Source organism: Varroa jacobsoni, unplaced genomic scaffold (assembly GCF_002532875.2).
Source record: "Varroa jacobsoni isolate VJ856 unplaced genomic scaffold, vjacob_1.0 scaffold_1428, whole genome shotgun sequence".
In the NCBI taxonomy this organism is placed as follows: Eukaryota; Metazoa; Arthropoda; class Arachnida; order Mesostigmata; family Varroidae; genus Varroa; species Varroa jacobsoni.
In genome coordinates, this window is record NW_019214330.1 from 430,387 (window position 1) to 456,480 (window position 26,094).

The window sequence follows — 26,094 nt, forward strand, 5'->3', positions numbered from 1 at the left end:
CATTGAATATTTCGAGAAAGAACCGTTATCGATAGAAGCTAGAAAAGCATAGCTTCATGGTTAACTAATATAATAGAAAATAAGTTTGAGGCAACTTTTTTTAAATAAACTATCGGTATAAAATAATATGTTGACGTCTTGCTTTAATTTAGAAAAATCATCTTAAAGATTATTCAGGTGTTGTTAAAAGCTATAGACCTGATTTGACTAATCACCCTTTCCGAGAAATTCGCTAGTACCCAAAGAAATCACATCATTAAAGAGTTGATACGGAAAATTCACCGATATATTCAATACCATCTTCTACGTTGGGCTATTTCGCACAACCAGGGATTTATTCACAAATATATATCGATTTGTATACTGAAGGAAACCTAGTGCGACCAGTGCAATGCTTCATTTGGAATTACTTCATGTTGCGAGAAAATCTAGATATGTCGCATTTTCTGAGAATATTTTACATTTGCAGTTACATGCGTTTGTAACAAAAGCACCAATAATATTTCAGCTCAAAAGACTTACGACGACGGAGGCGCGCGCCCACAACGGAGCGGAACGTAGGCGAACACGAGTGTGAGGTGTGTCACAAAAGGTTCCGACAGATCGGCCATCTGACCAACCACCTGCGACTACACACAGGTAAATTTTTTCATCAATTTTACAAAAGATATTTTAAAAGTACAAATTATTAGGAAACACTCAAACTGTGTGAATTATTTTTATTCTAGATTTTCAGCGCGTTCGTCTTATTTTTATTTACTACTGTTCGAATTATATAAGAAGAGAAATATTATGTTGGTGTTGTTATACATGAGATTATATATCGAAGGCTTTTTTCATATTTTTGGAGCTACTGTTTGCACCGGCAGGTCTAACTAATATGCAGTAGTTTACCTATTTTTTTAAAGATATAGCTTTCGCTCTAAAAAACTATACCTGTAATTATACCGACATTTTATTTTTCATTCGTCGAATTAGGATTATCTCGAGAATAATTTTCTCAAAAGCATGCCCGTCCTGTCTTATACACTGAGATAGTTCTTAAAGCGCTCGTTTTTAACAAGATTATTTCTAATTTGAATTGAATAGTTTATATATGAATAGTACCATAGCAGCGATAATAGAAAGGCAGCAGCAGCAATAACAGAAAGATTTGTACTGAATTGCAGGCGAGCGCCCGTTTGAATGCAACATTTGCCACAAACGATTTACGCAAGCCGGTCACTTGGTATCTCATATCCGGTCACACACGAATTCGCGTCCATATCAATGTCAGTATTGCCACAAAAGGTTTACACAGAGTGGACACCTCACAAATCACGAACGCCTCCATGTCGGTAAGTCTATAACTAACCTGTGGTTGCGATGTGCATTCGTAAAAAATTATTGACGGAACCTACTAACTACCGTTTTACTTTAAGTCTTAAATATAAATAAATAAGCTTAAAATACAGTCCAAAGCTTCTACAAAGTATTGTATTTGTATTATATATTTTCTGTTATTTATATTTGGATGTATTGAAGATTAAACTTATAATCAGTGACTAGCTTGTCGTTAAAAATGTTATTGGAAGCATTTTTTTGCATTTGTGATTATCTTCTCACTGTTAATTGTTTTTTTTTCATATCATATTCTCTTTATTTTTGTGCTGTGGCAACCCTGTGGCTATTCCAACTCCGATAACAGGAGAAAAGCCGTATCAGTGCAAAGTTTGTTTCAAAAACTTCACGCAATCGGGTCATTTAGTGAACCACATGAGATTACACGACGGCAAAAAACCATTCCAGTGCCCAATTTGCCACAAGAAGTTCACCCAATCCGGGCACCTGCACAACCACGTTAAGTTACATGAGGGCGGCAAGACACATCAGTGCGAGTTCTGCAACAAGAAATTTTCGCAGGTAGGCGTTCAATACACAAACGTATCTAATCAATGTACTCCAGACGAATTGCCTTTGAGACGTAGACATAAAGAATCTGGGAGAATTATGTCGGCATGTTTAAGATTCGTCGTACGTCGATTAATTAACGATTTTACAACAACATTTGGTGCTCAAACTTCCTTTGCTTACCATACTGAGTTTTTATTCGTATCTAGCTACTACATCCAGCTCAATCAGAAGAGATATAAAAGACTGCGTGAACAAACTACTTTATTTAATATCTATTAAAATCTGTAAACAAATTTTACCTTTGGCTATATGGCGGTAATAAACAGCAGAACTATAGAAGAAATATAGAACAATATAGAAGATACTCAAGGGATACGTTATCCCTTAACGTGTAAGAGGCATTTGCCTTAATTTGTAAGAGGCAAACTCTTCTAACATAGCATTTATACCCAGTACACTATGGTGTCGCTCTCAATTAATAGGAATAGAAACAAGCATCGTTTCATGTTACTTGTTTCCTTTCATCCAGGCGGGTCATCTAGTTGACCACATTCGGACGCATACGAACGAGCGACCATTCGAATGTTCGGTTTGCGGCAAAGCTTTCGCGCAAAACTCTCATCTAACTGCTCACATGCGGACCCACCGAAATATTGTTCTTGATCCTCCGGTCTCATCAGCCCTGTCAGCATTAGCTGCTGCACCCGTAATGGCCGCGGCCATGGCACCGCCTCCACCGCCCCCGCCAACGCATCCAATGGGTTCGTCAATGGCGTCAATTGCCAGCGTGGCCGGACTTGGTCCCGTTGGCGGTTCTTGCCCGCCGGTTTCGACAATGGGTCCCATGAACACTATGAGCGGAGCTCCCGCCCCAATGTACCCCCCAGCAAGTGCACCTCATTTATTACAGTTGACGACAGCAACAGCAGCAGCTATGGCGGCTCTACAAGCAGCTCGCCCATTGATTGTACGCGTGAAGCGAGATGAGGCAAATGCAGGAAACGACTCGTCATCATACGGAGTTACTAATGCTATGGCAATGGCCATGGGCGTCGGATCGTTGCACGGAACTGACAATGATGTCTTGACGGAAGTTGACATCGAAGACGAAACACAACCCGGGGAGGTCGCCGAAGATATGGTAAGTAGACTACAACGAGGAGACAAGCAGATGCCTCATACACCAGTAAACGGGAGAACTGAAAGGAAATCTTATACAAAAGCAAAGAAAACACATGTTGGACACCTTGTGACGCGCTACCGTATTATTGTAAAGTCATTTTGATGTCAGTATTGGCTACCTAATATTGATGACATGTAATTTCATACAAAAAGATAACGGTAGTTTAGAAAAAGAAAAGGTAAAGGTAAACGCTATTTATCTTTGATAATATTTTACCTAACTTATAACAGCACCACAAACGTTTGTCACTTAGGTTTTGTGTTTGGGGTGATTGAGCCATATTGTTGTCCTGATTATACTCTTTTTGAAACTAATAGGCATCAGTTCTTGTATTTTGACTAATATTGGACTCCACTATTGTATTTCCAAGCGGTTGGTGCAGCCTTCAACGTCAACTGCAGGAGCGGAGGCAAGGATCAAAACGGAGCCGGTTTCTTCAGCAACAGCAACAGCAGCCGTTGGAGCGTCTCGATCTGTATCACTCGGGGGTCCCACGGGAGGTGGGAGCGGAGCTGCTGGCGCAGGACCTGGTGGCAGCGCTGGAGGTCCCGGTAGTTGCCTTGAGGAGAACAACTCAAAATTCGAGATTGGCGAAGATGTGGCTTTTGTAGCCTCCGTTATGCAGCACGCACAGGAGGTCGCCAGTCTCGGAGAGCTCGGCAAGGCCACTGATCCGTAAGTATTGCTATCTTACCTTGAGTTAATAATTAGCGAGCTACGTTGTTGCCAGTTTCTGTGGCTTTGGAAAATCCATTAAGGCAAAACGAATACTCCAGAATAAGAGTTAAATTAGAGGCTTTCAGAATTAGTTTAAGTGGCGTAAAAAACTTTGATCAATGGTCTTTTGGCCAGCTATCAGGACGAAGTTTTAGTACGCTTGATCCTTTGTGTGACATGTTTGAACGATATTTTAAGAAATCTACACGCCGATATCGTTTTACTTATAATTAAAAGAGTATCTGTGAATTTTTGACTGTGAATTGTCAGCGGTTTACGGTCCCGAATCGTAGCCATTTTCAAAAATCATCTTATTTACAGATAATACAACCGTATCCGTCAAGAACGTACCCCTCGGCATGTATAAGTCATATTATCTAAAAAAATAACTTACACCATTCCATTTCATGTAATGCCGACTTTGTATGTCTAAATATATAGTAGGTTTTCACAGAATCTCTTGTCGTTTTGTGCCATTTTTGATATCATTTAGGGTGCGGCTCTTTTCTATTCAGACCATGATTGATGGTGAGGAGATTGGTGCGCGTGATGGATGAAACTAGGAATTCAACATTACGATGCTGTTGTTATTGAACGATCGTGTTCCACGAACGTCACTATGGTTTTCGTTATCGTCAAAAAAAATGTTGACATTATTGCTTGACTTATTAGAGCATTGCTTCTTAAAATGTACACTATTGTAGCGATCACTGGTCATTTGTCGAGGACAAAAAACGAGTGCTTTTTCGAACATTAGAAGCCGCAAAATGCCAGGTAGCAACAGGCCAGCATTTACGATTGAAAGGAGCGGATCAGGACACACATAATTAGCAACGGTCGGATTGACGAGAACTTATTAAATCTAAGAATCCTTCCAAGTTGTTCAACTTCGAAAATGGAACGGCACAGCACACTACGATAGAGGACCAGATGAGCGCCCCTTTGGCCACTCTTTTATCATACCACAATCCTGCCTCAAAAAATAATGACCCGGCAATAAACTGCAAACAGACTAGCAGTAAAAAAAGCGAAAAACTTGTTCATATAGATCTCCGGTGTGGCCACGCCGCAACATACAACTAACAACACAACACCATTACCACAAGAGCACGTGTCAAAAAACGTGTAAAAAAGGAGAGAGTGGGGATAGGGATAAAACCTTGTGCAAATGTACTTTAACTATTAATATGTACTTTATTATGAAATAGTAATAAAAGGATTGTTGATTCTGTAAATAAATAAACGGTTTTGTATACAATCTTGAACAATTTACCCAGATGGCGTGAGGTTCTCATTTATTAGCATTAGTTAACCAAACTGATATGTATGAGACAAGAGTCACTTGACAGATATATATTATGCAGATGTAAAATGAAAATTAGACTATCGAAAGGCTGTTGCCTCACTCATATATATATATATATATATATATATATATATATATATATATTAGCTAATAGATAATCTAATAAATTGAATATATCATGGTCACCTTGGAAGCATGTACGAGAGACCATTTATCCTGAAGTGAAATCGAAAACCTGACCTCGTGGCTCTTAATGCGAGGCCCTAGCCACAGATTCGGGCTCTCTGCTATTGAGAGAACTAACCGGGCATTATAACGCATTTTATAACCTTGTTTATCACTATCAAAAATAGCAATCGCAGGAAATAAATGGAACAAATTAAATTTACTCTTAGGCGAAATCTCCGAAGTATTGATTAACTACAATTAGCAATTACTCACCAGCAACGGCGGCAAAAGCTCACGAATTGGAGCATTTTTCTAAAGGTATACATAAAATTAATTTCGAGGTAAGAAAGACGAAAACAGTCATAACTCTACACACGTCTAGACAGCGAATTTAATTTTAAGATTGCCGCAATAGCTACTTATATAGATAGAACGATAGGCAAGACCGCTCGACATTATATTTATCTTATGATTTGATGACTGGATTTAGCAACATCAGCATCAACTAGTTATTTCTTGATGTTACCTCCGAAGGACGATACTATTGCTGTTAATCCACGACTCCCTTATAGTTGTATGTGAATAAATACTATCTTATAATTCTTATAATATATATCTACAAGAAAGGAAAACAAATTATCATCACGGCTACTGAAAATCTTTATATAATAGGCTCTTATTACAAGCAATTCCTTAAAGTCACTAAATTCTTTACTTCATATATTTTTGACTCTGTTGTATATTTCAGCTGATGAGGCTGAAAGAAGCTTCGTAAGATATCGTTTTCGACAACGAACATTTTGATGTTTACTTCTTTTTGAGAAGCTGGTGGCGTACGTTAAGGAAAGGAATCGCGGCAGCGCTTCCGAAGAAGAGAACCATTTTCAGCGTTAGCGCGTATGGGTTCTTGATTGAAAATGGCAGATTCTGTAAATATGAGAACAATGAAACCGATTACATGAGTTTATTCTTTTGCAATCATTGGTAATAACAATACTTGCTTAGTATAGAAGTATCAAGAAACAGGAGCGCATTCTAATAATGCCAGCGAAACAACGGACTTTGTATACAATTCGATTACCATTTATAATCTTTAATTTGTATACATTGCATACACTGGCGATGTGGAACGTTAGTATTTTGGCCGAATCATGAACTACATTCTCTATTTGGTTATAGTGAGGAGTAAAAGTCATGCAGGTAAATAAATGGATTTGTATACATTTCAAACGTATTATCCCTGTCGAAATGTTTAGAAAAATAATAATTACTATAACTGTTGCAATAGTAAACCATATTTGGGCTAGCCAGCCGCTAAGCGGTTTGATTTAGTCTTTCAAGCTTTGTATTCGTGTTTCTTCATTCTGGTTAGATGCATAAATAAATTTGTGTAAACGAATTCATTATTTGTTGGTCTATTTAACTCCTAATAACTACTACCTGATACAACGTTCAGTGCGACCCGAAAAGGCTTACTCGAAAACGGTCAGAATTGAATAGCTCTAATTGAGTGAATCTTTAAACTCACAAACTAATTCAATAAAAGCAAAAAAACGTATGCGACGTACATCTCCGGGGAGGCCACCGTAATCATCATGATGTCCTCCTTGACGGACAGTTGATGTCGTGAAACTCCGTGCCTTCTGAAAGCTCTGACGGAGTCGATGGACAAGCATCTTTAGGATTACAAGAACTCGAACCACTACTGAACTACTGAACACAGAACCGTAGAGATGGGCCTAAAATCACAGAGTCAGCAACTGCACTTTCCGCCGAAGGTTAAGTCGGGCACTCCGCTTACAGCCAAAACAATAAACGAGCAGACGACAACAGAAGGATACAAACCGTAGCGGTAGTAGCAGACGCCCTCCAAATACTCCCGGAAGTATATGGAGGGCGTCTGTCAGGGTGAAATCGCGGCTTTTTTCAACATAAAACGCCCAATTAGCTGTATCGTAGCCAAATGTATGACCTAGAAAAGGTTCTAGTTTTGATATAATAAGTGGTCGTTTATTGTCTTCCCTTCGTGCCATTTAAAAAAATTTGGCCATTTCCAGGTGCCCGCCATTCGACCGGCGTTTGTTTGGCGGCGAACCCAAATATCCTAGGAACCAAATTTGTATTCAGCGTGCGCCGGGTGCTGAAAGCGCCGGGCTACGGCGAGAAGCAACTGGTGTAAATCGTTTTGCCGCCGCACGAGAATCGTGAAAAATGGCATTCGAGCCTAGGGCAGATGTATTTAACGCCAACTACGCACTTCTATGGGAGCCGTTGAAAAGTGTGCAGACAAGGATAGAAGCCGCAATCATTCTTGGACAAGCAAACGCGTTGGAAGAATTGCCGCAGCTTGTGCCAGCAGAGCGCGCCAAGTTTCTTTCAGTGCTCACTCAACCTCCATGCAATCATGACCACAGAGAGCATATAAGGCAGCATGCTACAAGTACCGGAATCAGGACAACAGCAGGTGGAAGTAATCCGTATCGTGTTACCGAAGATTTTGTACGGGATACCCTCAAAGTGAGTGACGCACTGCAACTTGACGAATTTCGAGGTACGTATAATGGGCGATTACAGTAACAATTACTAGAGGGCGGCGAATTATTTTTTCGCGAAACGTGATTCTTAGACGAGTAGAACTATAGTAGAACAATTTGTTAATAATTTCTGTTTTGAGTATATATTTAGGTTAATAGGATTTTGTCGAAACTTTTAGAAGCAGCGGCAGCAGCTTTTTGAAATATTGTCCATACAAACTAAATATCATTAGAAACTTTTGACATAAGCAAAGAACAAGATAATTATTGCGTAAAGCTAAATGCTTGAAAATAAGAACCAGCTTGGAGGCATTATTAAGTGTGTTATTAAATCGTATGCAGAGAGTACGTGAGGGCGTGCTCGTTGCGACTGAGTTGGTTTAGAAGGTTTGCGACGGATGATTTTCAGTATATATTAATTGGTTCATTGTATACAAAAGATTGACACTCTTAAAGATCTAAAACGAGTAGATAAGAGTATTGAGGCGCGGCTATTGACCGTAATTGTTTTCTCATATTAGTTGTACTTTCGTCACCAAGTAAATCATTCTTACTCTATATCATACATAAATAGTTCCTTTAACTACGGAAGTATATATTGGATAACGCATCGGGTAATGTCGAAAATGGCATCAAAATATTGATTCTAATGTATTGGTAGGCTTCTGATTGCCAAGGGCGTCACTATATCGTGGTCTAGAAAGGGGCTCACAATATTAATTAATTTTCGAAAAAAGGTTATTAAAAATCCTATCGTATTAGCCGGAATAGCCCTACGAGGTGGGCTAGAGGTGAAGTATATGGGCTACTAATCATTTAACAAACTCAGATAGCAAATGCTTACTTTCCGAAAAGACTTTAGAAAAGACGATACTTTTGATTTTTAAGGTCAGGGTTGGTTTGTCATATGTCTACATGAACTGCGCTGTGTAAAGTTCGATTTTGAATGTTAACCGAACGCTGGCATATTTTGTGAATTGCATGAGAGTATTACAGTAACAATGCACACACAGTTTTCCAAAGCCATGTTGAGTATACTGAATTCTGTCTAATTACTGCGGTTATCCATACGAGAGCTTATTTACGAGCAATTACGATATATCATATTTTTTTCGGCAAGTGATTGTATTGTTTATCTTGCCCTATATAGTGGTTCTTCATTTAGCCCACGTAACATGCAATGCGGCTATGTATGATCACCCAATATTTAGTTAGTTCTTTTTTTTCGCAAAACGTGATTTTGAGACAAGTAGAACTGTAGTAGAACAATGTGTTAATAATCTTACGTACCTATAGTTAAACCAAAGTTTAAAAAAATATCGTTTTAAATAGCTTAATTTTTTGAAGTTTGGTTGAAAAGCAAAATTCAATCATTTGAACTGTACCGCCGAATATCTGACCCGTATCCAAAATACTACTTATTTGAGAATATTCATTTTTAAAGCGTTTAAGCGTTTTAAAGTCTTTATCAGAGAAACAACGGTCTTTACAATCTCTTCTTCCACTTAACCCTATTGTTCCCTAATTAATTTCTGAAAAAAATTTAAATGCAAGAACTACAAAACATGTCCCGATTACCCGTTGTAAGTTGTTACCACAGCGTAGATATCGTCGATACGCTTCCTGCTGTCTGTGGCCACACTGGATTACGTAATTTTCTTTTCTATAACAAAATCAAGTATTGCATAATAAAAACTTTTCTTGTTGAAACGGTTTAGATTTGATTTACTCGGACACCTGGTAAAGCCAGTCCTATAGGTTTCCACAGGGATCGGTTTTCGATTTACATAACCAACTTGCGGGAACTTCCGGTCGTATAGCAATTTTTGAAAACCTATAAATAATCGATAATAATAATAATAGAGCCAGTGCTCCTTATATGGTAGGTTTAGATTGTGAACAGTTATCAAAAAGAAAACTCATAATCAGTTGGACATAGTATTCCAACAAGAGGTATTTTACGAACTATTGCACAAGCGTTCCCGTATGACAATTTACTTACTTACTTAGAAGAACGACGTTAAAAACTGCAAAAGGCCCAGCTTCATTAAAGGTGTCAGTGAAGTCGTTTTCAGCACTAATACTTTTATTAAATAGATGGGTATAACAAATGTGACCATAAACAAGGGTGAAGTGTTATTTCTTCCTAGTTTTAAGCCAAGAAAAACGTTTACAATGAGCGCTTGAATTCGAGACATGCTTACAAGCCTAGGAACGTTCGATGTATTTAAGAGCGGAAAATAACTACTATTGAACAACGCTATTGAGTGTGCAAATTTGACCAACGAAATTTTAACCATTAACTTGGAGCCTTAATAAAGCTGTCACTCAAAACTTGGGAACATTTATTGTTATTATAGTTGTGATATAACAGCTGTTTGTCGAATAGATTTTGGTTAATTGCAGCCGGTAAGCAAAGGTTATTTTAGCTTTATTATGTCGAGTTCGATAGTCTCACCCTGTCTAGGTTGTCCAGTAAAACGAATATTTTGAATCTGCTCAATTCCATGATATCCTGCTCTGTTTAACGTGATTGACTGTAAGTAATCAATCGTAGTACTGCATGAATCTGTCAGCATGCCTTTTACAGCCTTCTGATGAGGAGCTGGAATTAGTATATCTTAAGTGAAACCTAAATTTAGCAGCGATTTAACTGTAACATCATTTTATGCAGCGCCAATCTGTTAGTAGCAGAGAAGCGACATGTTTGTTAACACATTGATGCAGATCTGGCTTGCTGAGACGTCTCGTACTTTAAAGTGACTACTTTTAAAGAAAATGACTTTGAGACTCATTGATCTTGCTTTTATTTTATTCACGTCCTGCCACTTCGGTTCAACAGCGGCCGAACTTGTTCTACGAGCGGATATACAATTGCCAACATTTCCGAACACTCCACGAGCCTGTGTTGCCGTCTGCCTCTTTTACGATGGGCAACAATCACTCGCTTCATCACTCCATCATCTGGTTCGCATCACGAGTGGACGATCCTGGCACAGTATGCTCCCACCTAACCTCGCAGTAAGCAATGATAATTTATTACTCGTGGTTTGAACCCCTGAGCTCCTCAAATAAAAGTATTCAGTCATTTCTTTTTTTCACTTTATTTTTCTTCGTTGACACGTACAATTTACTAAGTTGCCAACCAAACAGGACAGATCTTTCCATTCGAAGTCAACAAATGCTCATTTGCAATCCATGTTTGTAAGCCTATTGCTAGAAAATTTTGGCACAGTGTTTTTCAATAATAGAGTTTTCTACTTGCTGATCGGCTTAAGCAACGGCTGTACGCAGTTATGGAAATGTTTAGGCAGAAACAACATGAATATTGTTCTTTATGCACGATTTTCAGGCGAGGTTCAACAATCAAATGATTGATCTTATGGTCCAGCACCAGCTATTTTACCATATAATGGACCGGCTGTCAAATTTTAACGTTGCCGATAAAATTGGCGCCCTTGAAAAAGCTGGCCTCACAAGTGACAATGCTAAGTTCCGGTATTTATTCCGCTTTATTATTTTTTTAATTCCAATAAGCAAAGCGAAACTATGAACGAAGTATACAGAAAGTACAGCTGAGGGCTGATAAATTGCTTAGTAGAAGGTTTGAATTAAGGCGATGCACATCTGCATACTAAACGTGTTCTTGTGTGCATTACTTTACATTTATTTGCAACGCAAATTGCATTGCATGTAAGAGCTAGAAACGTTTTGTTCCATCTGTATGTCTTGTTGTTGTTGTTGCTATTTTCAAGATATTTATAATGTTATGACTCATTTAATTAACGTAAAACGTGTTTTTAAAGCGTGGTTAATATGAATGTGTTTATGCAATTTTTACTTTCTAGACGTATGTTATCGAAGAGTATCTACGAAATCGAGGCCCTTCTCTGTGAAACTGTATTCTACTGGTGTTCGCAACAGCCCGTCTCGGGGGAGCGTGCGACTGAACTGTTAAATTTGATTTCAGCAAAATGCCAAACAACCCGAACTGGCTATCTCAATCGTCCGGGGTTGGTACTTCTAACCGGTTTGCTGAACGTTCTCAGTGCGCATACCTTAACAGAGGCCAATGCCGATCCTATGGCTTGTTGTCTGTTTCGTCATCCGGATATGGCTGATCGGCTTTTTCGTGTGATGGAGGAGCGACAAGAATTTAAGGTAAGTAGAACAAAAAAATAAAAAAGGGGAAACGACGCACTTTGGCATCATGTTCTTGCCTTACGTGATGCTAGTGTAATACGCTTTTCACTTAGAAATTGCATTGGAAGAATGCCGTGGTGCTCTTGTCGCAAGTTCTTTAATGGTTTCTTTTTAGCGGTAGATCTGAGTGGCTGATGCATTAAAGTTGGGACTCTGAGTTGGTGTATTCGCACTCAGATCTTTAGGTCAGGTTGCCTGTGTTGGCCTATGCGACGTATTAAGCTAACTATTGTTTCAACCTGCTTATAATTTCAAATTATTTTGGTGACCCTACAAACAGATCCGATAGTACTAAACAGCAGTAAAGATGCCTAAACATTTTTAGATATGGGACCTATAACGGCGGTAAACAAAGGTATTGCTTTGTTAACTGAATTGGCTGGATCGAAAATGCTCGAAGTCGTAGAATAGTAGCCATTGTTCATTGGATGGAAACCCTAATAAAAAAAAAATCTGTTGTGTTATTCCAATTCAACAGACTCCTGCTGTGAAGCCTATAGTTAAACTGGCCATAAGAACTGCTCTCCATGGCATTGAAGTGGCATACACCCATAATGGTGAGATTCCGGCACAAATTCAACAATTGCTACCAGATAATTCGAAAGAGCTTGATACGATTATAAAAGACAAGGTAAGTCGTTTTAGCTTTAAATTCAATTTGCTTAATCGTTTATGTTGCTGTTTTTGATGAGGCTTTTTAACTAATTTTCATATATTTGTAGATAATTCGCTATAAGGCGGTCGTTTATAAATGAACATACCGACTGATAATCTGAAGTAGTTTTTGCATCTCTATCAATTTGAATTACTGAAGAAGAGTGCTAACTAAAACTGCGCCCTTAAGAGTTTACATTCGTTAGCGCAGCTTTTGTAGCCAAGGGGCTTTGAAATGATGACCTTCGAATGTTGATAAAGAAGCACTTGTCAACGACTGCTGTTTCGTATTGTCGCTTGACCCCACCCCTCTCATTTTTGCCTCATTGCAGGTATTCCGTCACATGGTTGAGCTTATCGGGCCTCCACAGTGTACAGTTCATACGGACCTATTTTTCATGAGCGCTTGGCATAACCTTATAACTGATATCATCGTTAAACAGCAGCCCAGAATGCGGTTTCTTCGGATGCAGGGTGAACACAATGGCCGTCTCTCTGTTATGTATCAAAATGAGCACGGTGTGAATCCACCTGAGGGTGACGAAAGCTTTCAGCATTTACTGGAATTTTTGTCATTGCTCTATCTCGATTCGGACGGTATGCGCACAGCTACCTTCGCCACCCCTCTGATAGAAGAATTCTGGTCGCAGGAAACGACCGCTAACACCCATGGCCGTCCCACTCCCCGACTCATTGCTCTGTACAACTTTGCCATTCTTCAACGAGAGTTCACCGGTGCTATGCCAGGCAACCTGTACATACCATACTGTCAAATGTTGGCAACAATTTGCCAAAGTCACAAAGCGGCTTCTGTTTGTTATAACGTCTTACGCAACCAGCAAGGCCCGGCTACAGTGACGTTCGACCACATCTTCAACATGCTCCACATAATCCATCAGAAACTTCGTACCGACGATGTGTCGAAAGGCCAGGGTGCTCAGTTGAATGCCCATGAGGTGCGAGGACTTTGTGCTGCACTCGATTTGATAGCGGCCCTCATCCGCCATGCAGAACATGCCCGTGCTGCCCTTGCAGATCATCCTAATTATAATGCAGTTGTTTTGTTTGTCGCGTTGCTAGGATGTTCATTGCCGATTCAGTTCAAAGCCTCATGCGTGGATGTTCTCACAGCATTTGCTAGCACCCCGGATGGTGCCCTACGGGTGTGGCAGCTGATGGAAGCGGCTAAACTCGTACCGACGACGACTTACGTCAACGTTCATCCACAACCCGGTATGCAGATGGACCTCGAAGAGGCTGAGAGTCGTGCTGGCTTCTATCCTGTAACAATTGCGTTTTTACGACTGCTTGACACGCTCACCAATCGGCCACTACCGATTATTGTGGGCGGCCCAGTATTTAAGAGTGGCTTTGATCCATACATGAATTACCTTCGTGATTCGGTATTCCTCAAATTCCTCAACCGGTCGTACAACCGACCGGAAGAACGCTGGATCGTTGCGTCCCTCTGTCTCAAGGTGATGGAGAAAGTTTTGCGAAAATTTAGTTGTGTGTCAGATAACGTTCTGTTCAATGATTCGACAACACTCATCGTGAAAAACACGACTGAGAATGGCGCCTATCTCGCCTACAATCTTCTTGGACATCTGATGCAGAACGGCCCACTGTTACGGTTAATTCTGAAGATCATTGTCGAGGGTATTTTTGTGGTAGACAGCGATGAGAACGTGCCCGAACAGAAAGAACTGGAAACTGCAATCCTTCTTGCACTCCGTATCATACAGCAAGCGCTTATCCAACAAGAGAACTTCCTGTGCGAAGTGCGCAACTCGAACTCAGCCCTGATCGTCTCTCAGCTTGACGTTTTGCTAAAGGGTGTCAATCCGCGAACGAATCGGGCGGACTATTGCGCGTCGTTCGGTAAAATCGTTGGGTACTTCGAAGAACTCCCACAGCAGGCGCTTGCGGCGGCTCGCATCCTTCTACTGTTGACACGAAAAAGCGCTCTTGCTGAACATTTGGCAAAGGCGTTCACGATGACGACGAACGAAGAATTTACAGCTATATTGAACGGATTTGTTGGCGCCCTCGACCTGCCCGCTTACGAAGAGCCGCCTCCGGGAAAAGAATCTGATTGGTCCGAGAACCAGCTTCGCACAGCAATAGCCCAGACAATACTTCGCATTATTCAGCAGTGTCTCGAACATCATAGTGTACCAAACGTAGCCCATCTACTGCTTGGCTTCAGTCTGACCCGGCCACTTTCGGAGACGCAGCTCCAGCCGCCCGGCGTTTACGGCACGCAGAAAAACTGCCTTCACAACACCGTACTTCTGCTCCAGTTGGCTGCGGAAATGCCTGCAACCTTCAGCGCGTCCCTGATTGAACTATGCTTCAAGCTCGTTTATCAGGTTTGCTATAATGTGCATACCAGCAAAGCGACAATTCACTATATACGAAGCGCGACAAACTTTTTCCAGCGCCATCTTGATTGTTTCCCGACTGTTCACGGTGATAGTGGGGGTGGGATGCTCGCGAGCAAGATTCTTATGCAACAGTGCTGGCTACTGAAAGTAATCGCAATTGATCTGCGATTGTCTGCCGAACATAACGTGGGTCATATGAGAAAAATTGTCCGCGTACTTGTCAACGATGAGGGCGCAGTTGATGGAATGCAAAGACCCCTGAGGAGAAAACTGCTGAGCATTCTAGATGAGGTAAGAGCACAGGATATTTCAGTTGTTTCATTGACGCTTGCGTTAGTAGGCTCGCGTTTAATGGGGCGTCTAATACGGTCTAGAGAAAGCTATGTCTAAAGTTAACCAAAATATTTTGCTTTTCGTTTTTTTCTGTTATGTGCTTCAAGATTTCAGTGTTAGCGTATATGTGAAGCGACATGACTACCTTTGAATAGACAAACGAACTAGACGCGTTCTTAATTAAATATATTTAATGTAACGGAGCTTGTGCCACAGTGAATGGTAGCTACTAATATTTTTATGCGAACGATGTGCTTTTGCATCTCAAAGTGGCAGAATAATTAAGTAGTTAATAATATCTGGATTGCTTCTAGACTATTATTACCATTACTACATGCCACAAACAGCTGTTACTCTTCATCTCCGTACTGACAGTTAGACTATCTATGCTTCTTGCAGATCATCAAGGTGTCCATACCGACGGTTAAAGCTCCGTACTTTGTCCATTTTGACAAAGCAGAAGTAGATCGCCTTCTTCAGGGATGCCATTATTCAGAGAATCCAGATGGGCCCGTACTCGTGGATATATCTGCACTTCATGATTATTTGGCTCTAGAGAAAATCACCGAAGCTGTTAACATATCTGGTAGCGTTGAAGCTCTAAATAGGGAAATTGCAGAGATAATCAAAACTGCCGTCCTCACGAACGCCAAAAAGTGAGTCACATTTTTGCTAGCTTCTCTGCTAGCAAACAGCTTCAGAAGTAGAAGTATACGACATTCTGAAAAGCAGTTTCGTAATGATATCTAAGTACAGGCGTTTCTATCTTATTCTAGTGATGGCCAAAGTATCAGGGGCTTTCTTCAATTGCAAATACATTGAATTATTGTTATATAAGAAATTTACCCGTTACATTTAACATTAATCATCATAGTAGGCTTAAAATCTGTCTGCGTTGCAGCCGATTCGAGTATGCACGAAAAACATGCTTAAACGCGTGGCGCCAGGTAGCCGGTACAATTGTCGTTGCTAGCACCACGGAAGCGCTAGGAGGCGAAGCAAAAATGAGGTTTTTACTTGAAGTGTCCACAGAGCTGCTTGCGTTGATCAACGATCCGCTCAAGTGCGGCGATTCAGTTACACAGCTTTCTGAGGTGGTACTCATTAACATGAGGGCGTTGGCAGAACTCATCAAATATTTTGGTAGTCACAGCCGCATTTTCGAAGAAGATGAGTCGAATGCCAACGGCATCGGAGCCACGATTGAAGTAAACGCCTATGCTGGACAACTGCTGGACATCGTTCGCTCGTTACTTGACGCTTTAATGAGGCACCCGATCAGTAAACAGCTAGCTCGCAGCAACCTGTACGCTTCGCTCCTCAATATTCTAAAAATTGCCAAAGTTCCCAATGACGAGGAAATTACTGGCGCTCGAAGATCAGTTGGAGAGCGTGCGCTCAACACAAATGACGCACATGAGAAACTGCAAAGGTATGTCAACAAATAATTGCAAAGATATCTCAGACATTTTAAATTGCATCGAGATGGGTAGATAGGGGGCAGGACAGAAGTATAGAACTTGACTAAGTTCTATACTAGTTCTAAGTCGTTCAAGGTCGTTTCACTAGTCGAATGACGAATCTCTAAAAATTCTACTATATAAGCTCATGATGTGTGCACGTGTTGTTCTATTGCCTTGGCAATATTTTACAGATCTACTACAGACAAAATCAATTCGTACGGTGATACGTTTAGGGAAGTGGTATGTCGAGATGTGTGCTCCGGCCATACGGTCATTCGCATGGTAGCGTTGTCGCTTATTGACGACGTTCTATCAACCGATTATACCGGAGCCTGGCTCGACTACATCAGCCGCAAAGGTTACCTAACCCATTTGATCGAAAGCTTAGTGCAGGACGATCGTGAGATGGTCACACTACTCGAACGGGGCGGGGGCGATGACAAACCAATTCTTCTTTTCGTGTCGAAAGTAAATGTTCTGCAGCGGGTATCGAAGTGTGAACGTGGCGCTCGCATGCTGCTGGACTCGGGCCTAATCAACAAACTCACCGAACTAGGCTCGTTCCAGCGCCGTCCCGCCAACCCTACTCAAGGTGTGTTAACTGGCGCCGTCCTTTCCAACAGCCGAAGTGAGTTGTACCAGAAAATGTTTGCGCCCGTCATGCAACTCCTCTGCGCTATATCTTCCGCAGTAAAATGCAACAATCAGGACTGTATCAGTCAATTACAGAATTTCCTAATGGCCCATAGCGATATCTTCATCGTCATCCTTCAGCAGAGACATAACGATGATGTGAGTGAGTCGGCGTTAACGGAGATGGCTTACACATGCAAGGTGGTTGCTAGAGCGGGATCACATCTTGTCGGCGATGTTCACCAGGGCCGGATGCACCGAATGCACGAAACTATGTTGGCGATTTTGCCGTGGGCGATCGAACTGAACATAAACGTCAAGTTAGAGACTATTCGACTCGAGATCATTGAAAGCATTTTGCATTCTTGTGCTGACCTCCTCGCGCCCACGATCTACGACCGCAAGGCGTGTTATCTATTGTTCGGTCCGAACATAATGGCGGCGAGCGATACGCCACAACGATACAACGTAGGCCAACGCGGCCAGGAGCCAATTAGCCCGTTGCGACTCGGTTTACTTGTTTATTCGCTGACAACCTTCGTCCAAAATCTACAGCGGGCGACTGAACAAAAGAAGAACAAATTCCAGAAGCTGGAAAAAGTCAACGAATTAACCGCAGTTGAACTGAAAGAGATGCTGCCAGAAGATACCCGAAACGTTCCTTTAAGCACGTCGCTACAGAAGAGCATCGTACGCGATTTTCTTGCTAATGAGGTAAGTTCTAAACGCTTCTGTTCTGGATATACTTGTTAATGGTTTCATTGCTTTCAAGTCCTAGTTAGTGTTGATTATCGTTATTATTATTATTATTAGTGGCCGATCTGTTGTGTAGTTTATCTGCACGTTCGTTTCCCTTACTAATGTCGCGGCGACGCGCCTTTGGTAATAATCACAAAGAGGTAGCGTTAAGGGGTCAATTTTTGGGTGCAATTTTGTTTGATGGCAATCCGAACGACTGATATGTCATATCTTTAGCAAATGTGCCCATGTACAAGTCACTCCTAGATGGCCTAACACATACAACAGTGGCATAGATCGCACGTATTCAAGATACAACGCTTTTGCTCGAGTTGATTTAAGAAAATTTTTGTTATCTGCATTATAAAGGAGTGTGTATCACCTCGTTATGAACCTTTCAGGTGAAAATGCTCAATTGCCAGGTTGGTCTGATGGCGTCCATCATCGAACAGATGATCTATATTCTGTGGCGGCATCTGGAATTCTACTTGCTGCATTACATCCCGCCGCACGAAACGACACTGGAACAGTTGACTCGCAGTGGGGGCGACCATAGGGGCTCACTGATTCCTGGTAAAGGTGTGGGACCAGCCATCACCAGCGAAGAAATTGAGGCGATGCGGGCTTCGTTGAGAACCGTGTTTACTGATAGCTATTTCCGTCGACTAAATCAGGCACAACTGATTATTGAAAACGAAAAACTCAGCACACAGAAGTTCATCGACCCATCTGTTCGGCGACTCAAAGACTTAACGCGGTAATCGACAACTGAACTGGCTAGTTACGGCCTTCCAGATGTTCCAGCGAAGTATCTTCAATCCTATAGATGTTTATATAAACCACGGTTTTTTCTTTCAAAATGAAAAAGCAGTCCACCTGTTTGGAAGAGAAAGCAGCGGGCATCACCATCGAAACAGCCCTGGTGTTTAGGAATGCACAGTCTACTTTCATTATTCTCTATGGCGGCCCGTGTATTTCCCCATGGGTAGAGGCCACGCTATAATTTCGATACGTCCGACTTGACGTATATAGAAGCTTCCATGATAAATATCGCTGTGGTGGAAGTGACAATGCCAAAATCGACACCCGAAACGTATGTGTGTGCTTTGCAACTACTGACACATAAAGGTAGACAACAAAAATAATGTCGGTCATTGACGGTGAGTTGTTTGGACAGCGTCAACGAAATATCGGAGTTGATTTCGTATGTTATAGATAATTATGAAATTATAATAAACGAACGTTTAACTAAGAGTTAGGGAAAATATGAATCGGATCATGTTTTGACTGAGCGAGAGTAAGCAATAGTGTGGCCGAATATGAAGTCGCATATTGATTCCGTGTTGATCATAATAAGTTATTAAGTATGTAGCAAGAATACCTCATTTGAGAAATTACCCTTATGCTAGCTTCGGCAAATAATAAACGTACAAATGAAAAATATACGTCGAAAATTGTATCAAACTAGAAAAAAAATGAACTGGCAGCTAACGGAGCCAGTTCAAAGAATAGATAGAAGAATAAATAGAAATTGAATATCCTCGTGCTATCGGTTTTTCATGTATATATATAAAACTATAAAGTATATACATATATAATGATATGTATGTTATCAACAGTCCTACGTTCCGATACGTTTTTATGGCTATTTCACATAATAATGCATAATAAATGTAATGCCATGTATATTTAAGAAAGTAATGTGGGATTTTTCCTCAGTGTGAGTCTTATTTTCTATAACAAAGTAGAAATTGAATTCGAATTAATTACAATATTTACGCTTCAACGCATGCGAACTTGCGTTTAGATATCTTTCTTGTATTATTTGTACCTAGTGATGGAATAACTGACTCCTGTTTTTATTCTGCTTAAGAAGAAGCCCATGTTTGACAAGTATACATGGATACGCAACAGTTGTGTGTCAAATTAGTAAGTTTTCCTTACGATTAGGTTTACTTAGCTAAGACAAGGGCTACTTCGCTATCATTAGAAGCGTGCAATTTTAGCAAACAAATATAGACAAAAGTAGTTCAGGTTGTGTTTAAGAAATCCATCCGAGTTAAACTTAAGCTTGAACTTTTTTTCTAGGGAAAACTAATCTTTTTCTATATGAGTACATTTGAATTGATGTTTAAATTCCTTGAATGTGACAACTACGGCTGCATTCAGCCAACGAACCAACTTCTTTCAATAATAAAAATGATGCGATAGATTTCCAATGTGATCAATATACAATTGTTCCTGAACATCGGTTTACATTAGTTCTGTTTTTTCGGAAATTACTTCTGAAAATACATTGTTAGTTCTGAAATTTTTGTTTGAATATACAAATTACATTGAATCGTAAAAATCCTGACGGTATCAGTGCACATCTAGAGAATGTAATAATTTTCTATGAATTTCTCCGTAAGAAATTCAAGCGTCTGAACATTTTCACGTTGTTATATTTAAGAAATGCGATCACGTTTCAAGTTTAAGAGGGCCTTCGGAAAGTAAAAGGATGTTTGAGGATAAGGATGTTTGGTAGTAGAATGTCGCGTCGAAAAATTAACCAGATTTTGTAGTCCCAGTTAAGGCTATTGGTTTGCTCTCAAGTCGAAAAGCGTCTCGTCGATTCAGTTTCAATAAAACTTAACAATCGAGTTAGTCTTCTAGAAATCAAAAAGTTTTTGAGCTGAGCTTACCCTGCCTCGTGCAACCTCACACTTTTAGGGCTGATGGGAAGATGTATGTAGAACGATCAACGTTTGCTAGTTTTCCTTTCAAGATAGACTGCTGTTGAATCCTGAAAGATACAGTTATGGGCGGTTTTTGCCGAAAAGTTGAATCTCTAGGCGATTAGAGGGGCGAAAAAAATTGCTCTTATTGTCGTATGAAACCGAAGAAGGGAAGTAACGTAGGGTACAGCGCGATAATTCTCGGGTTTTTGAACTATTTAAATCTGCGAAGCTCTTGTCGAAACCGTCGATTAACTGGAGCTTTTGCCTATTTTATAAAGTCATCGTATGTATAGTACAGCAAGGAAAGAAGGTAGACCTATTTTCGCACATAGTTCATGTGCTAATTTAGCAATGTCTGCAAAAAAGGAAAACACTCGTAGACAATATTCGTGTTTAAAACGAATGTGGAACGACATATTTATTCGTTGTTATTCTGTCCTACTTAAGAAAATAAAATTACGTTGGATGTTCGATATAATATCCGATCGATCGAACACGTGACGGATCACATTGACACACTGGTTAGTGTTATTTGTTTGTAGTGGGTATCTCTTCTGAACATAATTTGCAGCGCTCGTCAGCAAACTGAACAGGCATGAGATCCTATTTCTACCATTAGGGCGTCTGCCTCTCGTGAGTTCTAGCAGTCCAAACTTACTGAAACCTTTTTCATGTATGTGTCTATGTAAATAATTAGCTTCTCAAATGGAAGATACAGACCGACTGCTCATTTAAAATATGAAATTCTCGGGTTCACTAACAAGCTTATAGTGCTTCTTCTTTTTCTTTTACGGATCATGTGGTTAGAATGATTTGCAGGCGACCAAAAAGAAGTTGTTTACTGCGATCAGCGGCAGTGCTGCGATAGACGTATATTTTTCAAGCAGAAACAACTACGAGACGTATAAGCAATTTGGGTTGTTTTTTCTTAATCAAAGGCAAACTATGAGTTCTGCTTGCATGAAAAATACGAATTAATGCAGGTACCGCCCAAAAGACACCCACGGTTCGATTTTACGAACGGACTAGCGGATTAATTTCTTCCTATCATTTGGAATCTATGGACGAAATGTACGCGAAATTTTTCTGATTATATGTAATTCTCGAAGCTCGATCAAACAAAAGTCAACGTGCTGTCACAGAGAACGCGCAGTAATACGTTGCCTTTGGTCCGTATTTTTACCTTTCAATCATCACATTTGCTTATACATATTTTGGTTTCATCAAGTTCTTACGTCACGTGTGCACTGCCATAAATAAGTACCTTGTTTTTAGAAAACACAACGTTAAATCATTTGCATCATACCAATGATGCCGGCTAGCAGTTATATGTTAAGTTCTACGAGCATATACTTGTGAATCTGTTAAATGGTTTGAGCTGTAAAGAACTGTCTGTCCATATACGACTTGCGAAGTGCATTAAGCGAAAATCCGTAACATCAGTCAACAGATCATTTCCCACCTGAGCCTCGTTTCTCATATGTCTATTATATTACATTTGCACTTGTGATGCGTGTAATACGCTATTGGTTTCAACATTAAAGTACAATAAAATCAAGGGTACAGCTGGTTCGTAGATCAATAGATTGCCACTGAGCTCTTGAGTAGATGACGACTAAAGCAGATTGTGGATAACACCTAAGGGGTATATCCCTTTTAAAAAAGCCATTAAGAGCTTACTCTTCGCTAATGTATTGCCGACAGAAACATTACTCATCACAGTGCCTTCCAGAAGACTTGCACTATTAATATCACGCCTTGAACGCCCACCAAGCTTATGATCAGCTGTTAAACTTGCATGATTCATAATTATGAATCATGTAGACATAACCATCATTTATTGCTAGTCACCTTTTATATCCACAGTTGATTATCGACATATTACATAAATCATCAATAGAATACTTAGTGTGAGAAAGGGATAATTTTTCGTACTGGGGGAAACTCGCACGTTATAGGTATCTAGGTTTACTGGGCCGATGTTCGCACCACGCAAACACGCCTTTCGTAAACCAATTGTTTGTGCCCTTCGCTCATCACACACCTGCAGCACTGGATATATTTGTATATTAGAAATACTTCCTAGGTAAGATAAAATTCTTTAAAGACTGAACGAATCATCATCTTTGTCATAACCACTATCTTCTGAAGATAGCAAGGTTCAGTTCCTGCCAAGTCGAAAACCTATAGTCATGAACACCCGATTAGTGTACGGAAAGAAGAGCTCGAATCTCGGGCTTTTCGGCAGCTTCCAGGTAGCTCTGGCCGTCTGGCGTCTTCTTGTCTGTGATCGATGCCCCCTGGAAATGAGTGGGAGAATTGCGGAACGATTGCGGTTAGAAAACGTAATAGAGAATGCCCTTTGGAAGCCGAAAAAAAACAATTAAAGTGGAAACTATTAAACATTCACGAATTACTTCACTATGACGTATGCTTATGCAGCCAAGCGTCGATTAGTGTTTGTATCACATATAATACTATACTGTGTAAAAACATTATGCAGTGAAATCATTTCTAGACACATTTTTTGATTGATTAGAATTCGTCGGTAGTATCAAATACATTTTATCGTCATACTTGCTTATTAACTCTAATGAAAGCAATTTTTTTGTAGACAACAAGGTCTTTTCACAAAAAACTTATGGTACCAACGCAACAATGCTACTTATAAAATATATTGCACGGTATACTTCAGGTTGAAGTCTAAATGGCTGCGCGGCAAAGAATCCGCATAGCATTGACCCGTTCCTATCTAAACAAAGTAACGTATACGAAACTTTGGAAGCCACTACTTTTAGAAGCTTATTTACCTAATTCCTTAACGCATATTTGCCTACTAGGTCAGGCATGTCCAACTGTCTGCCGAGTCGCGAATCTGATCAGGTTAATTCCAACTGCTAGTTAGCCGGAAATGCGACGTCGTCAGCTCAAGCAACGTGCGCATGAAGAATAATATGAAGGGCATAAAATGACGACGCTTCAAGAAGTATCAACAGATACTGTTCGAGTAATACAACAATAATTCATAGGAAAGGCAGCGTTCAGTATTCCACCATGGAAAGTCTCGCAAAAGGCTTATATTGCTCTTTTTCGATAACATATTTCGACATCATTCTCCAATAGTCTCTTACCAATGGCCGAAAAGCGTATTACTTTTGATGACAGTACACGTTTCGAAACTCGGACGAAAACACATCCTCAGTTCAGATTACAATGTACTGACCAGAATCCAATCTTGGAACAAAGTAAAAGGACATCATACCCCGTACGGGATTATTCCTCCTGTTCTACTTTTTTTTTTTATTTTTCTATGTTTAAGTTGCAATTGTAGAAAACAGTGCACGCTTCGGCCTTACCTCTGCGCATTCGCGGCAGACACGCGAACTATTGTACAATAACGAAAGGAGCACTGTAAAGGAGCCTGTTTCAACATGTTTCCATTGATTCAGTGAAATCCCTTTGGGTACCATTGCTATAATGCGCGAGCGTACGTGAACATGCAAGTTATCCGTTTAAAAGTTTTTCTCAATCTGTTGAAATTTTCATGCAATCTCTTTAGCACGCAGGTTACGATCCAAAGACATGGATCTGCACGTACGTACTTTTACATTATTTTTGGTAAGATCTGCGCGATGCGACCAAGTGAATTCATCTCATTTTAAAAACTTTATCAAAATTGTAAGTTCGTGGGGTGAAACTGATGCTCTGATAGTATAAAGCAAGCTATAGATCTGAAAAATCAGGAAGCTTGGCAGTTCCGTTATTGAGAAGCACTATGTTGGTTAGACATTACTCAACGCACGCTGTTCATATTATAGCTAGTTATGTAGACGTCTTAGTTCCAGCGCATAATATATATGTATATGTTAGTATGAAAAAGATTAATATATTACTGGTAGGCGCTGTAATACTCAGCATAACAAACCCTAGGATATGAGGAGCTTTGCTGATCATTGTGACAATCTTGTACAGGCAGAATTCCTTCTGAGACCACCTACATTTAGGCCCTTGTAATTTTACGGAAAGTACCACAAAAAGCTCTGCAGGTCTTGTTGTCCAGATTATGTTAATGCATTCAATTTTCAGGCTGTTATTAAGTCCGAGATGCGTGGCTGCGAGACGACCCCATCCGATACATCGAACGAACGCACATCCATGACCAAATGCGATGGTAACTGCCCTACTAATGACTCCGCTTCAGTCATACATGAACACATTCACCGTTCGCGAGCCTCACAGGAGTCATGAATTCAGGTAGTGACACTGCAACAAGGTGATTTACGAAGCCCTTATACCGCAACAATTTTTCAAATCCTTTTAGGAAGGCCTCGAACCTAAGCGGCACCTCAATATGCTTTAATAGAGATAGTTTCTTTTACACGTACAGGTTATCGCCGTCGTTTTTGGTGTAGATATTATTCTCTACGAAGTAATGTCTTTTCATGCACAACCCTTCGGGTCGTGAATTCATATCACATCCCAGCGTTCCCCAAAACACATCCCAGTTGTAAAGGGTTGAGTCTGGCTAGTGTATACTACTATGCTGAGTCGACGCTTTACTTTTGCCAGCCGCCATTTCTTACGTCTTAGCTAACTGCCCAGGTCTTAAAAAGTTGGGGAATTGTAGCTTCCGTGTAAAGACGACTTTTTCGATATTCTCTACCAACACTCGAAGATTCCTTGCCAGTTTTTTCTAGCTTTCTATCAACACATCTAAAGGCAATTCTCTCCGTTCTCGCTGCCTTTAATTGTACTAAACGTATAGATGAAGAAGCATCAATAGAAACGTTTTCACTTAGGTATTTACTAATATTGCGTCACATACCTATTAGACTTGTGATTGTAACGAGTCAGGCTTCCTATAAAAGAAGAGACATTAGCAAGAAGAATTAACGAGTTAGCTGACGAACTGGTATATAGACTACATATTTTCATTCTTATTTCTATGGTTAAGTGAAAGAACTTGTGTTTTCCAGCCTAGCTTAGTTGAATTATCCAAAATTGCAATTTTGGCTTGTTACACTTGTTTAACTTAGTTTGTAAGTGTTTTGAAGGTGCACCAGATTTCTCCAAGTGCTTACCTACGGAGCGATCGGTGATCTTCTAATTTATTTATATGAGGAACTGAACAAGTTGGATTGGTTTTTTTGCAACACATATAT

The 26,094-nt window shown here is 40.2% G+C and overlaps 4 protein-coding genes across 7 annotated transcripts in view; 2 read left to right on the forward strand and 2 right to left on the reverse strand.

Moving 5' to 3' along the window:
- LOC111269984 (uncharacterized) overlaps positions 1 to 5,071 on the forward strand; it is a 10,372-nt gene extending 5,301 nt beyond the window's left edge. For 2 of the 3 annotated variants that reach the window (XM_022849951.2, XM_022849949.2), the window contains exons 2-7: positions 509 to 639; positions 1,170 to 1,337; positions 1,688 to 1,902; positions 2,423 to 3,034; positions 3,447 to 3,751; positions 4,287 to 5,071. In XM_022849951.2, coding sequence (XP_022705686.1) covers positions 509 to 639; positions 1,170 to 1,337; positions 1,688 to 1,902; positions 2,423 to 3,034; positions 3,447 to 3,751; positions 4,287 to 4,350 — 1,495 coding nt within the window. In that variant the 3' untranslated portion in view covers positions 4,351 to 5,071. The remainder of the gene's footprint in view (positions 1 to 508; positions 640 to 1,169; positions 1,338 to 1,687; positions 1,903 to 2,422; positions 3,035 to 3,446; positions 3,752 to 4,286) is intronic. The other variant, XM_022849950.2, reaches the window with a different exon arrangement.
- An 838-nt stretch (positions 5,072 to 5,909) lies between these two features.
- On the reverse strand, positions 5,910 to 7,084 carry LOC111269986 (cytochrome c oxidase subunit 7C, mitochondrial). The gene is made up of 2 exons (XM_022849954.2): positions 6,836 to 7,084; positions 5,910 to 6,194 (listed from the first exon to the last, which is right to left on the reverse strand). The coding sequence occupies exons 1-2, from the start codon at positions 6,941 to 6,943 to the stop codon at positions 6,075 to 6,077; spliced, it is 228 nt and encodes a 75-aa protein (XP_022705689.1). The 5' UTR covers positions 6,944 to 7,084; the 3' UTR covers positions 5,910 to 6,074.
- Positions 7,085 to 7,372: 288 nt separating this feature from the next.
- On the forward strand, positions 7,373 to 19,913 carry Nup205 (nuclear pore complex protein Nup205). The gene is made up of 10 exons (XM_022849953.2): positions 7,373 to 7,818; positions 10,644 to 10,822; positions 11,154 to 11,299; positions 11,650 to 11,962; positions 12,483 to 12,635; positions 12,991 to 15,336; positions 15,778 to 16,034; positions 16,280 to 16,810; positions 17,033 to 18,188; positions 18,614 to 19,913. The coding sequence occupies exons 1-10, from the start codon at positions 7,479 to 7,481 to the stop codon at positions 18,971 to 18,973; spliced, it is 5,781 nt and encodes a 1,926-aa protein (XP_022705688.1). The 5' UTR covers positions 7,373 to 7,478; the 3' UTR covers positions 18,974 to 19,913.
- A 1,405-nt stretch (positions 19,914 to 21,318) lies between these two features.
- Positions 21,319 to 26,094, reverse strand: part of LOC111269970 (myotrophin homolog) — a 29,480-nt gene continuing 24,704 nt past the window's right edge. For both annotated transcript variants that reach the window (XM_022849932.2, XM_022849933.2), the window contains exon 5: positions 21,319 to 23,232. In XM_022849932.2, coding sequence (XP_022705667.1) covers positions 23,137 to 23,232 — 96 coding nt within the window. In that variant the 3' untranslated portion in view covers positions 21,319 to 23,136. The remainder of the gene's footprint in view (positions 23,233 to 26,094) is intronic.

What these genes read in the sequence shown, in the direction of transcription:
- LOC111269986 (XM_022849954.2), bottom strand. Translation starts at nt 6,943, where the DNA reads ATGCTTGTCCATCGACTCCGTCAGAGCTTTCAGAAGGCACGGAGTTTC. An exon ending in ACGGTGGCCTCCCCGGAGAT is followed by an intron (nt 6,195 to 6,835) that starts GTACGTCGCATA and finishes TCATATTTACAG; the next exon opens with AATCTGCCATTTTCAATCAA.
- Nup205 (XM_022849953.2), top strand. Translation starts at nt 7,479, where the DNA reads ATGGCATTCGAGCCTAGGGCAGATGTATTTAACGCCAACTACGCACTT. An exon ending in GTCCTCACGAACGCCAAAAA is followed by an intron (nt 16,035 to 16,279) that starts GTGAGTCACATT and finishes TCTGCGTTGCAG; the next exon opens with CCGATTCGAGTATGCACGAA. An exon ending in GCACATGAGAAACTGCAAAG is followed by an intron (nt 16,811 to 17,032) that starts GTATGTCAACAA and finishes AATATTTTACAG; the next exon opens with ATCTACTACAGACAAAATCA.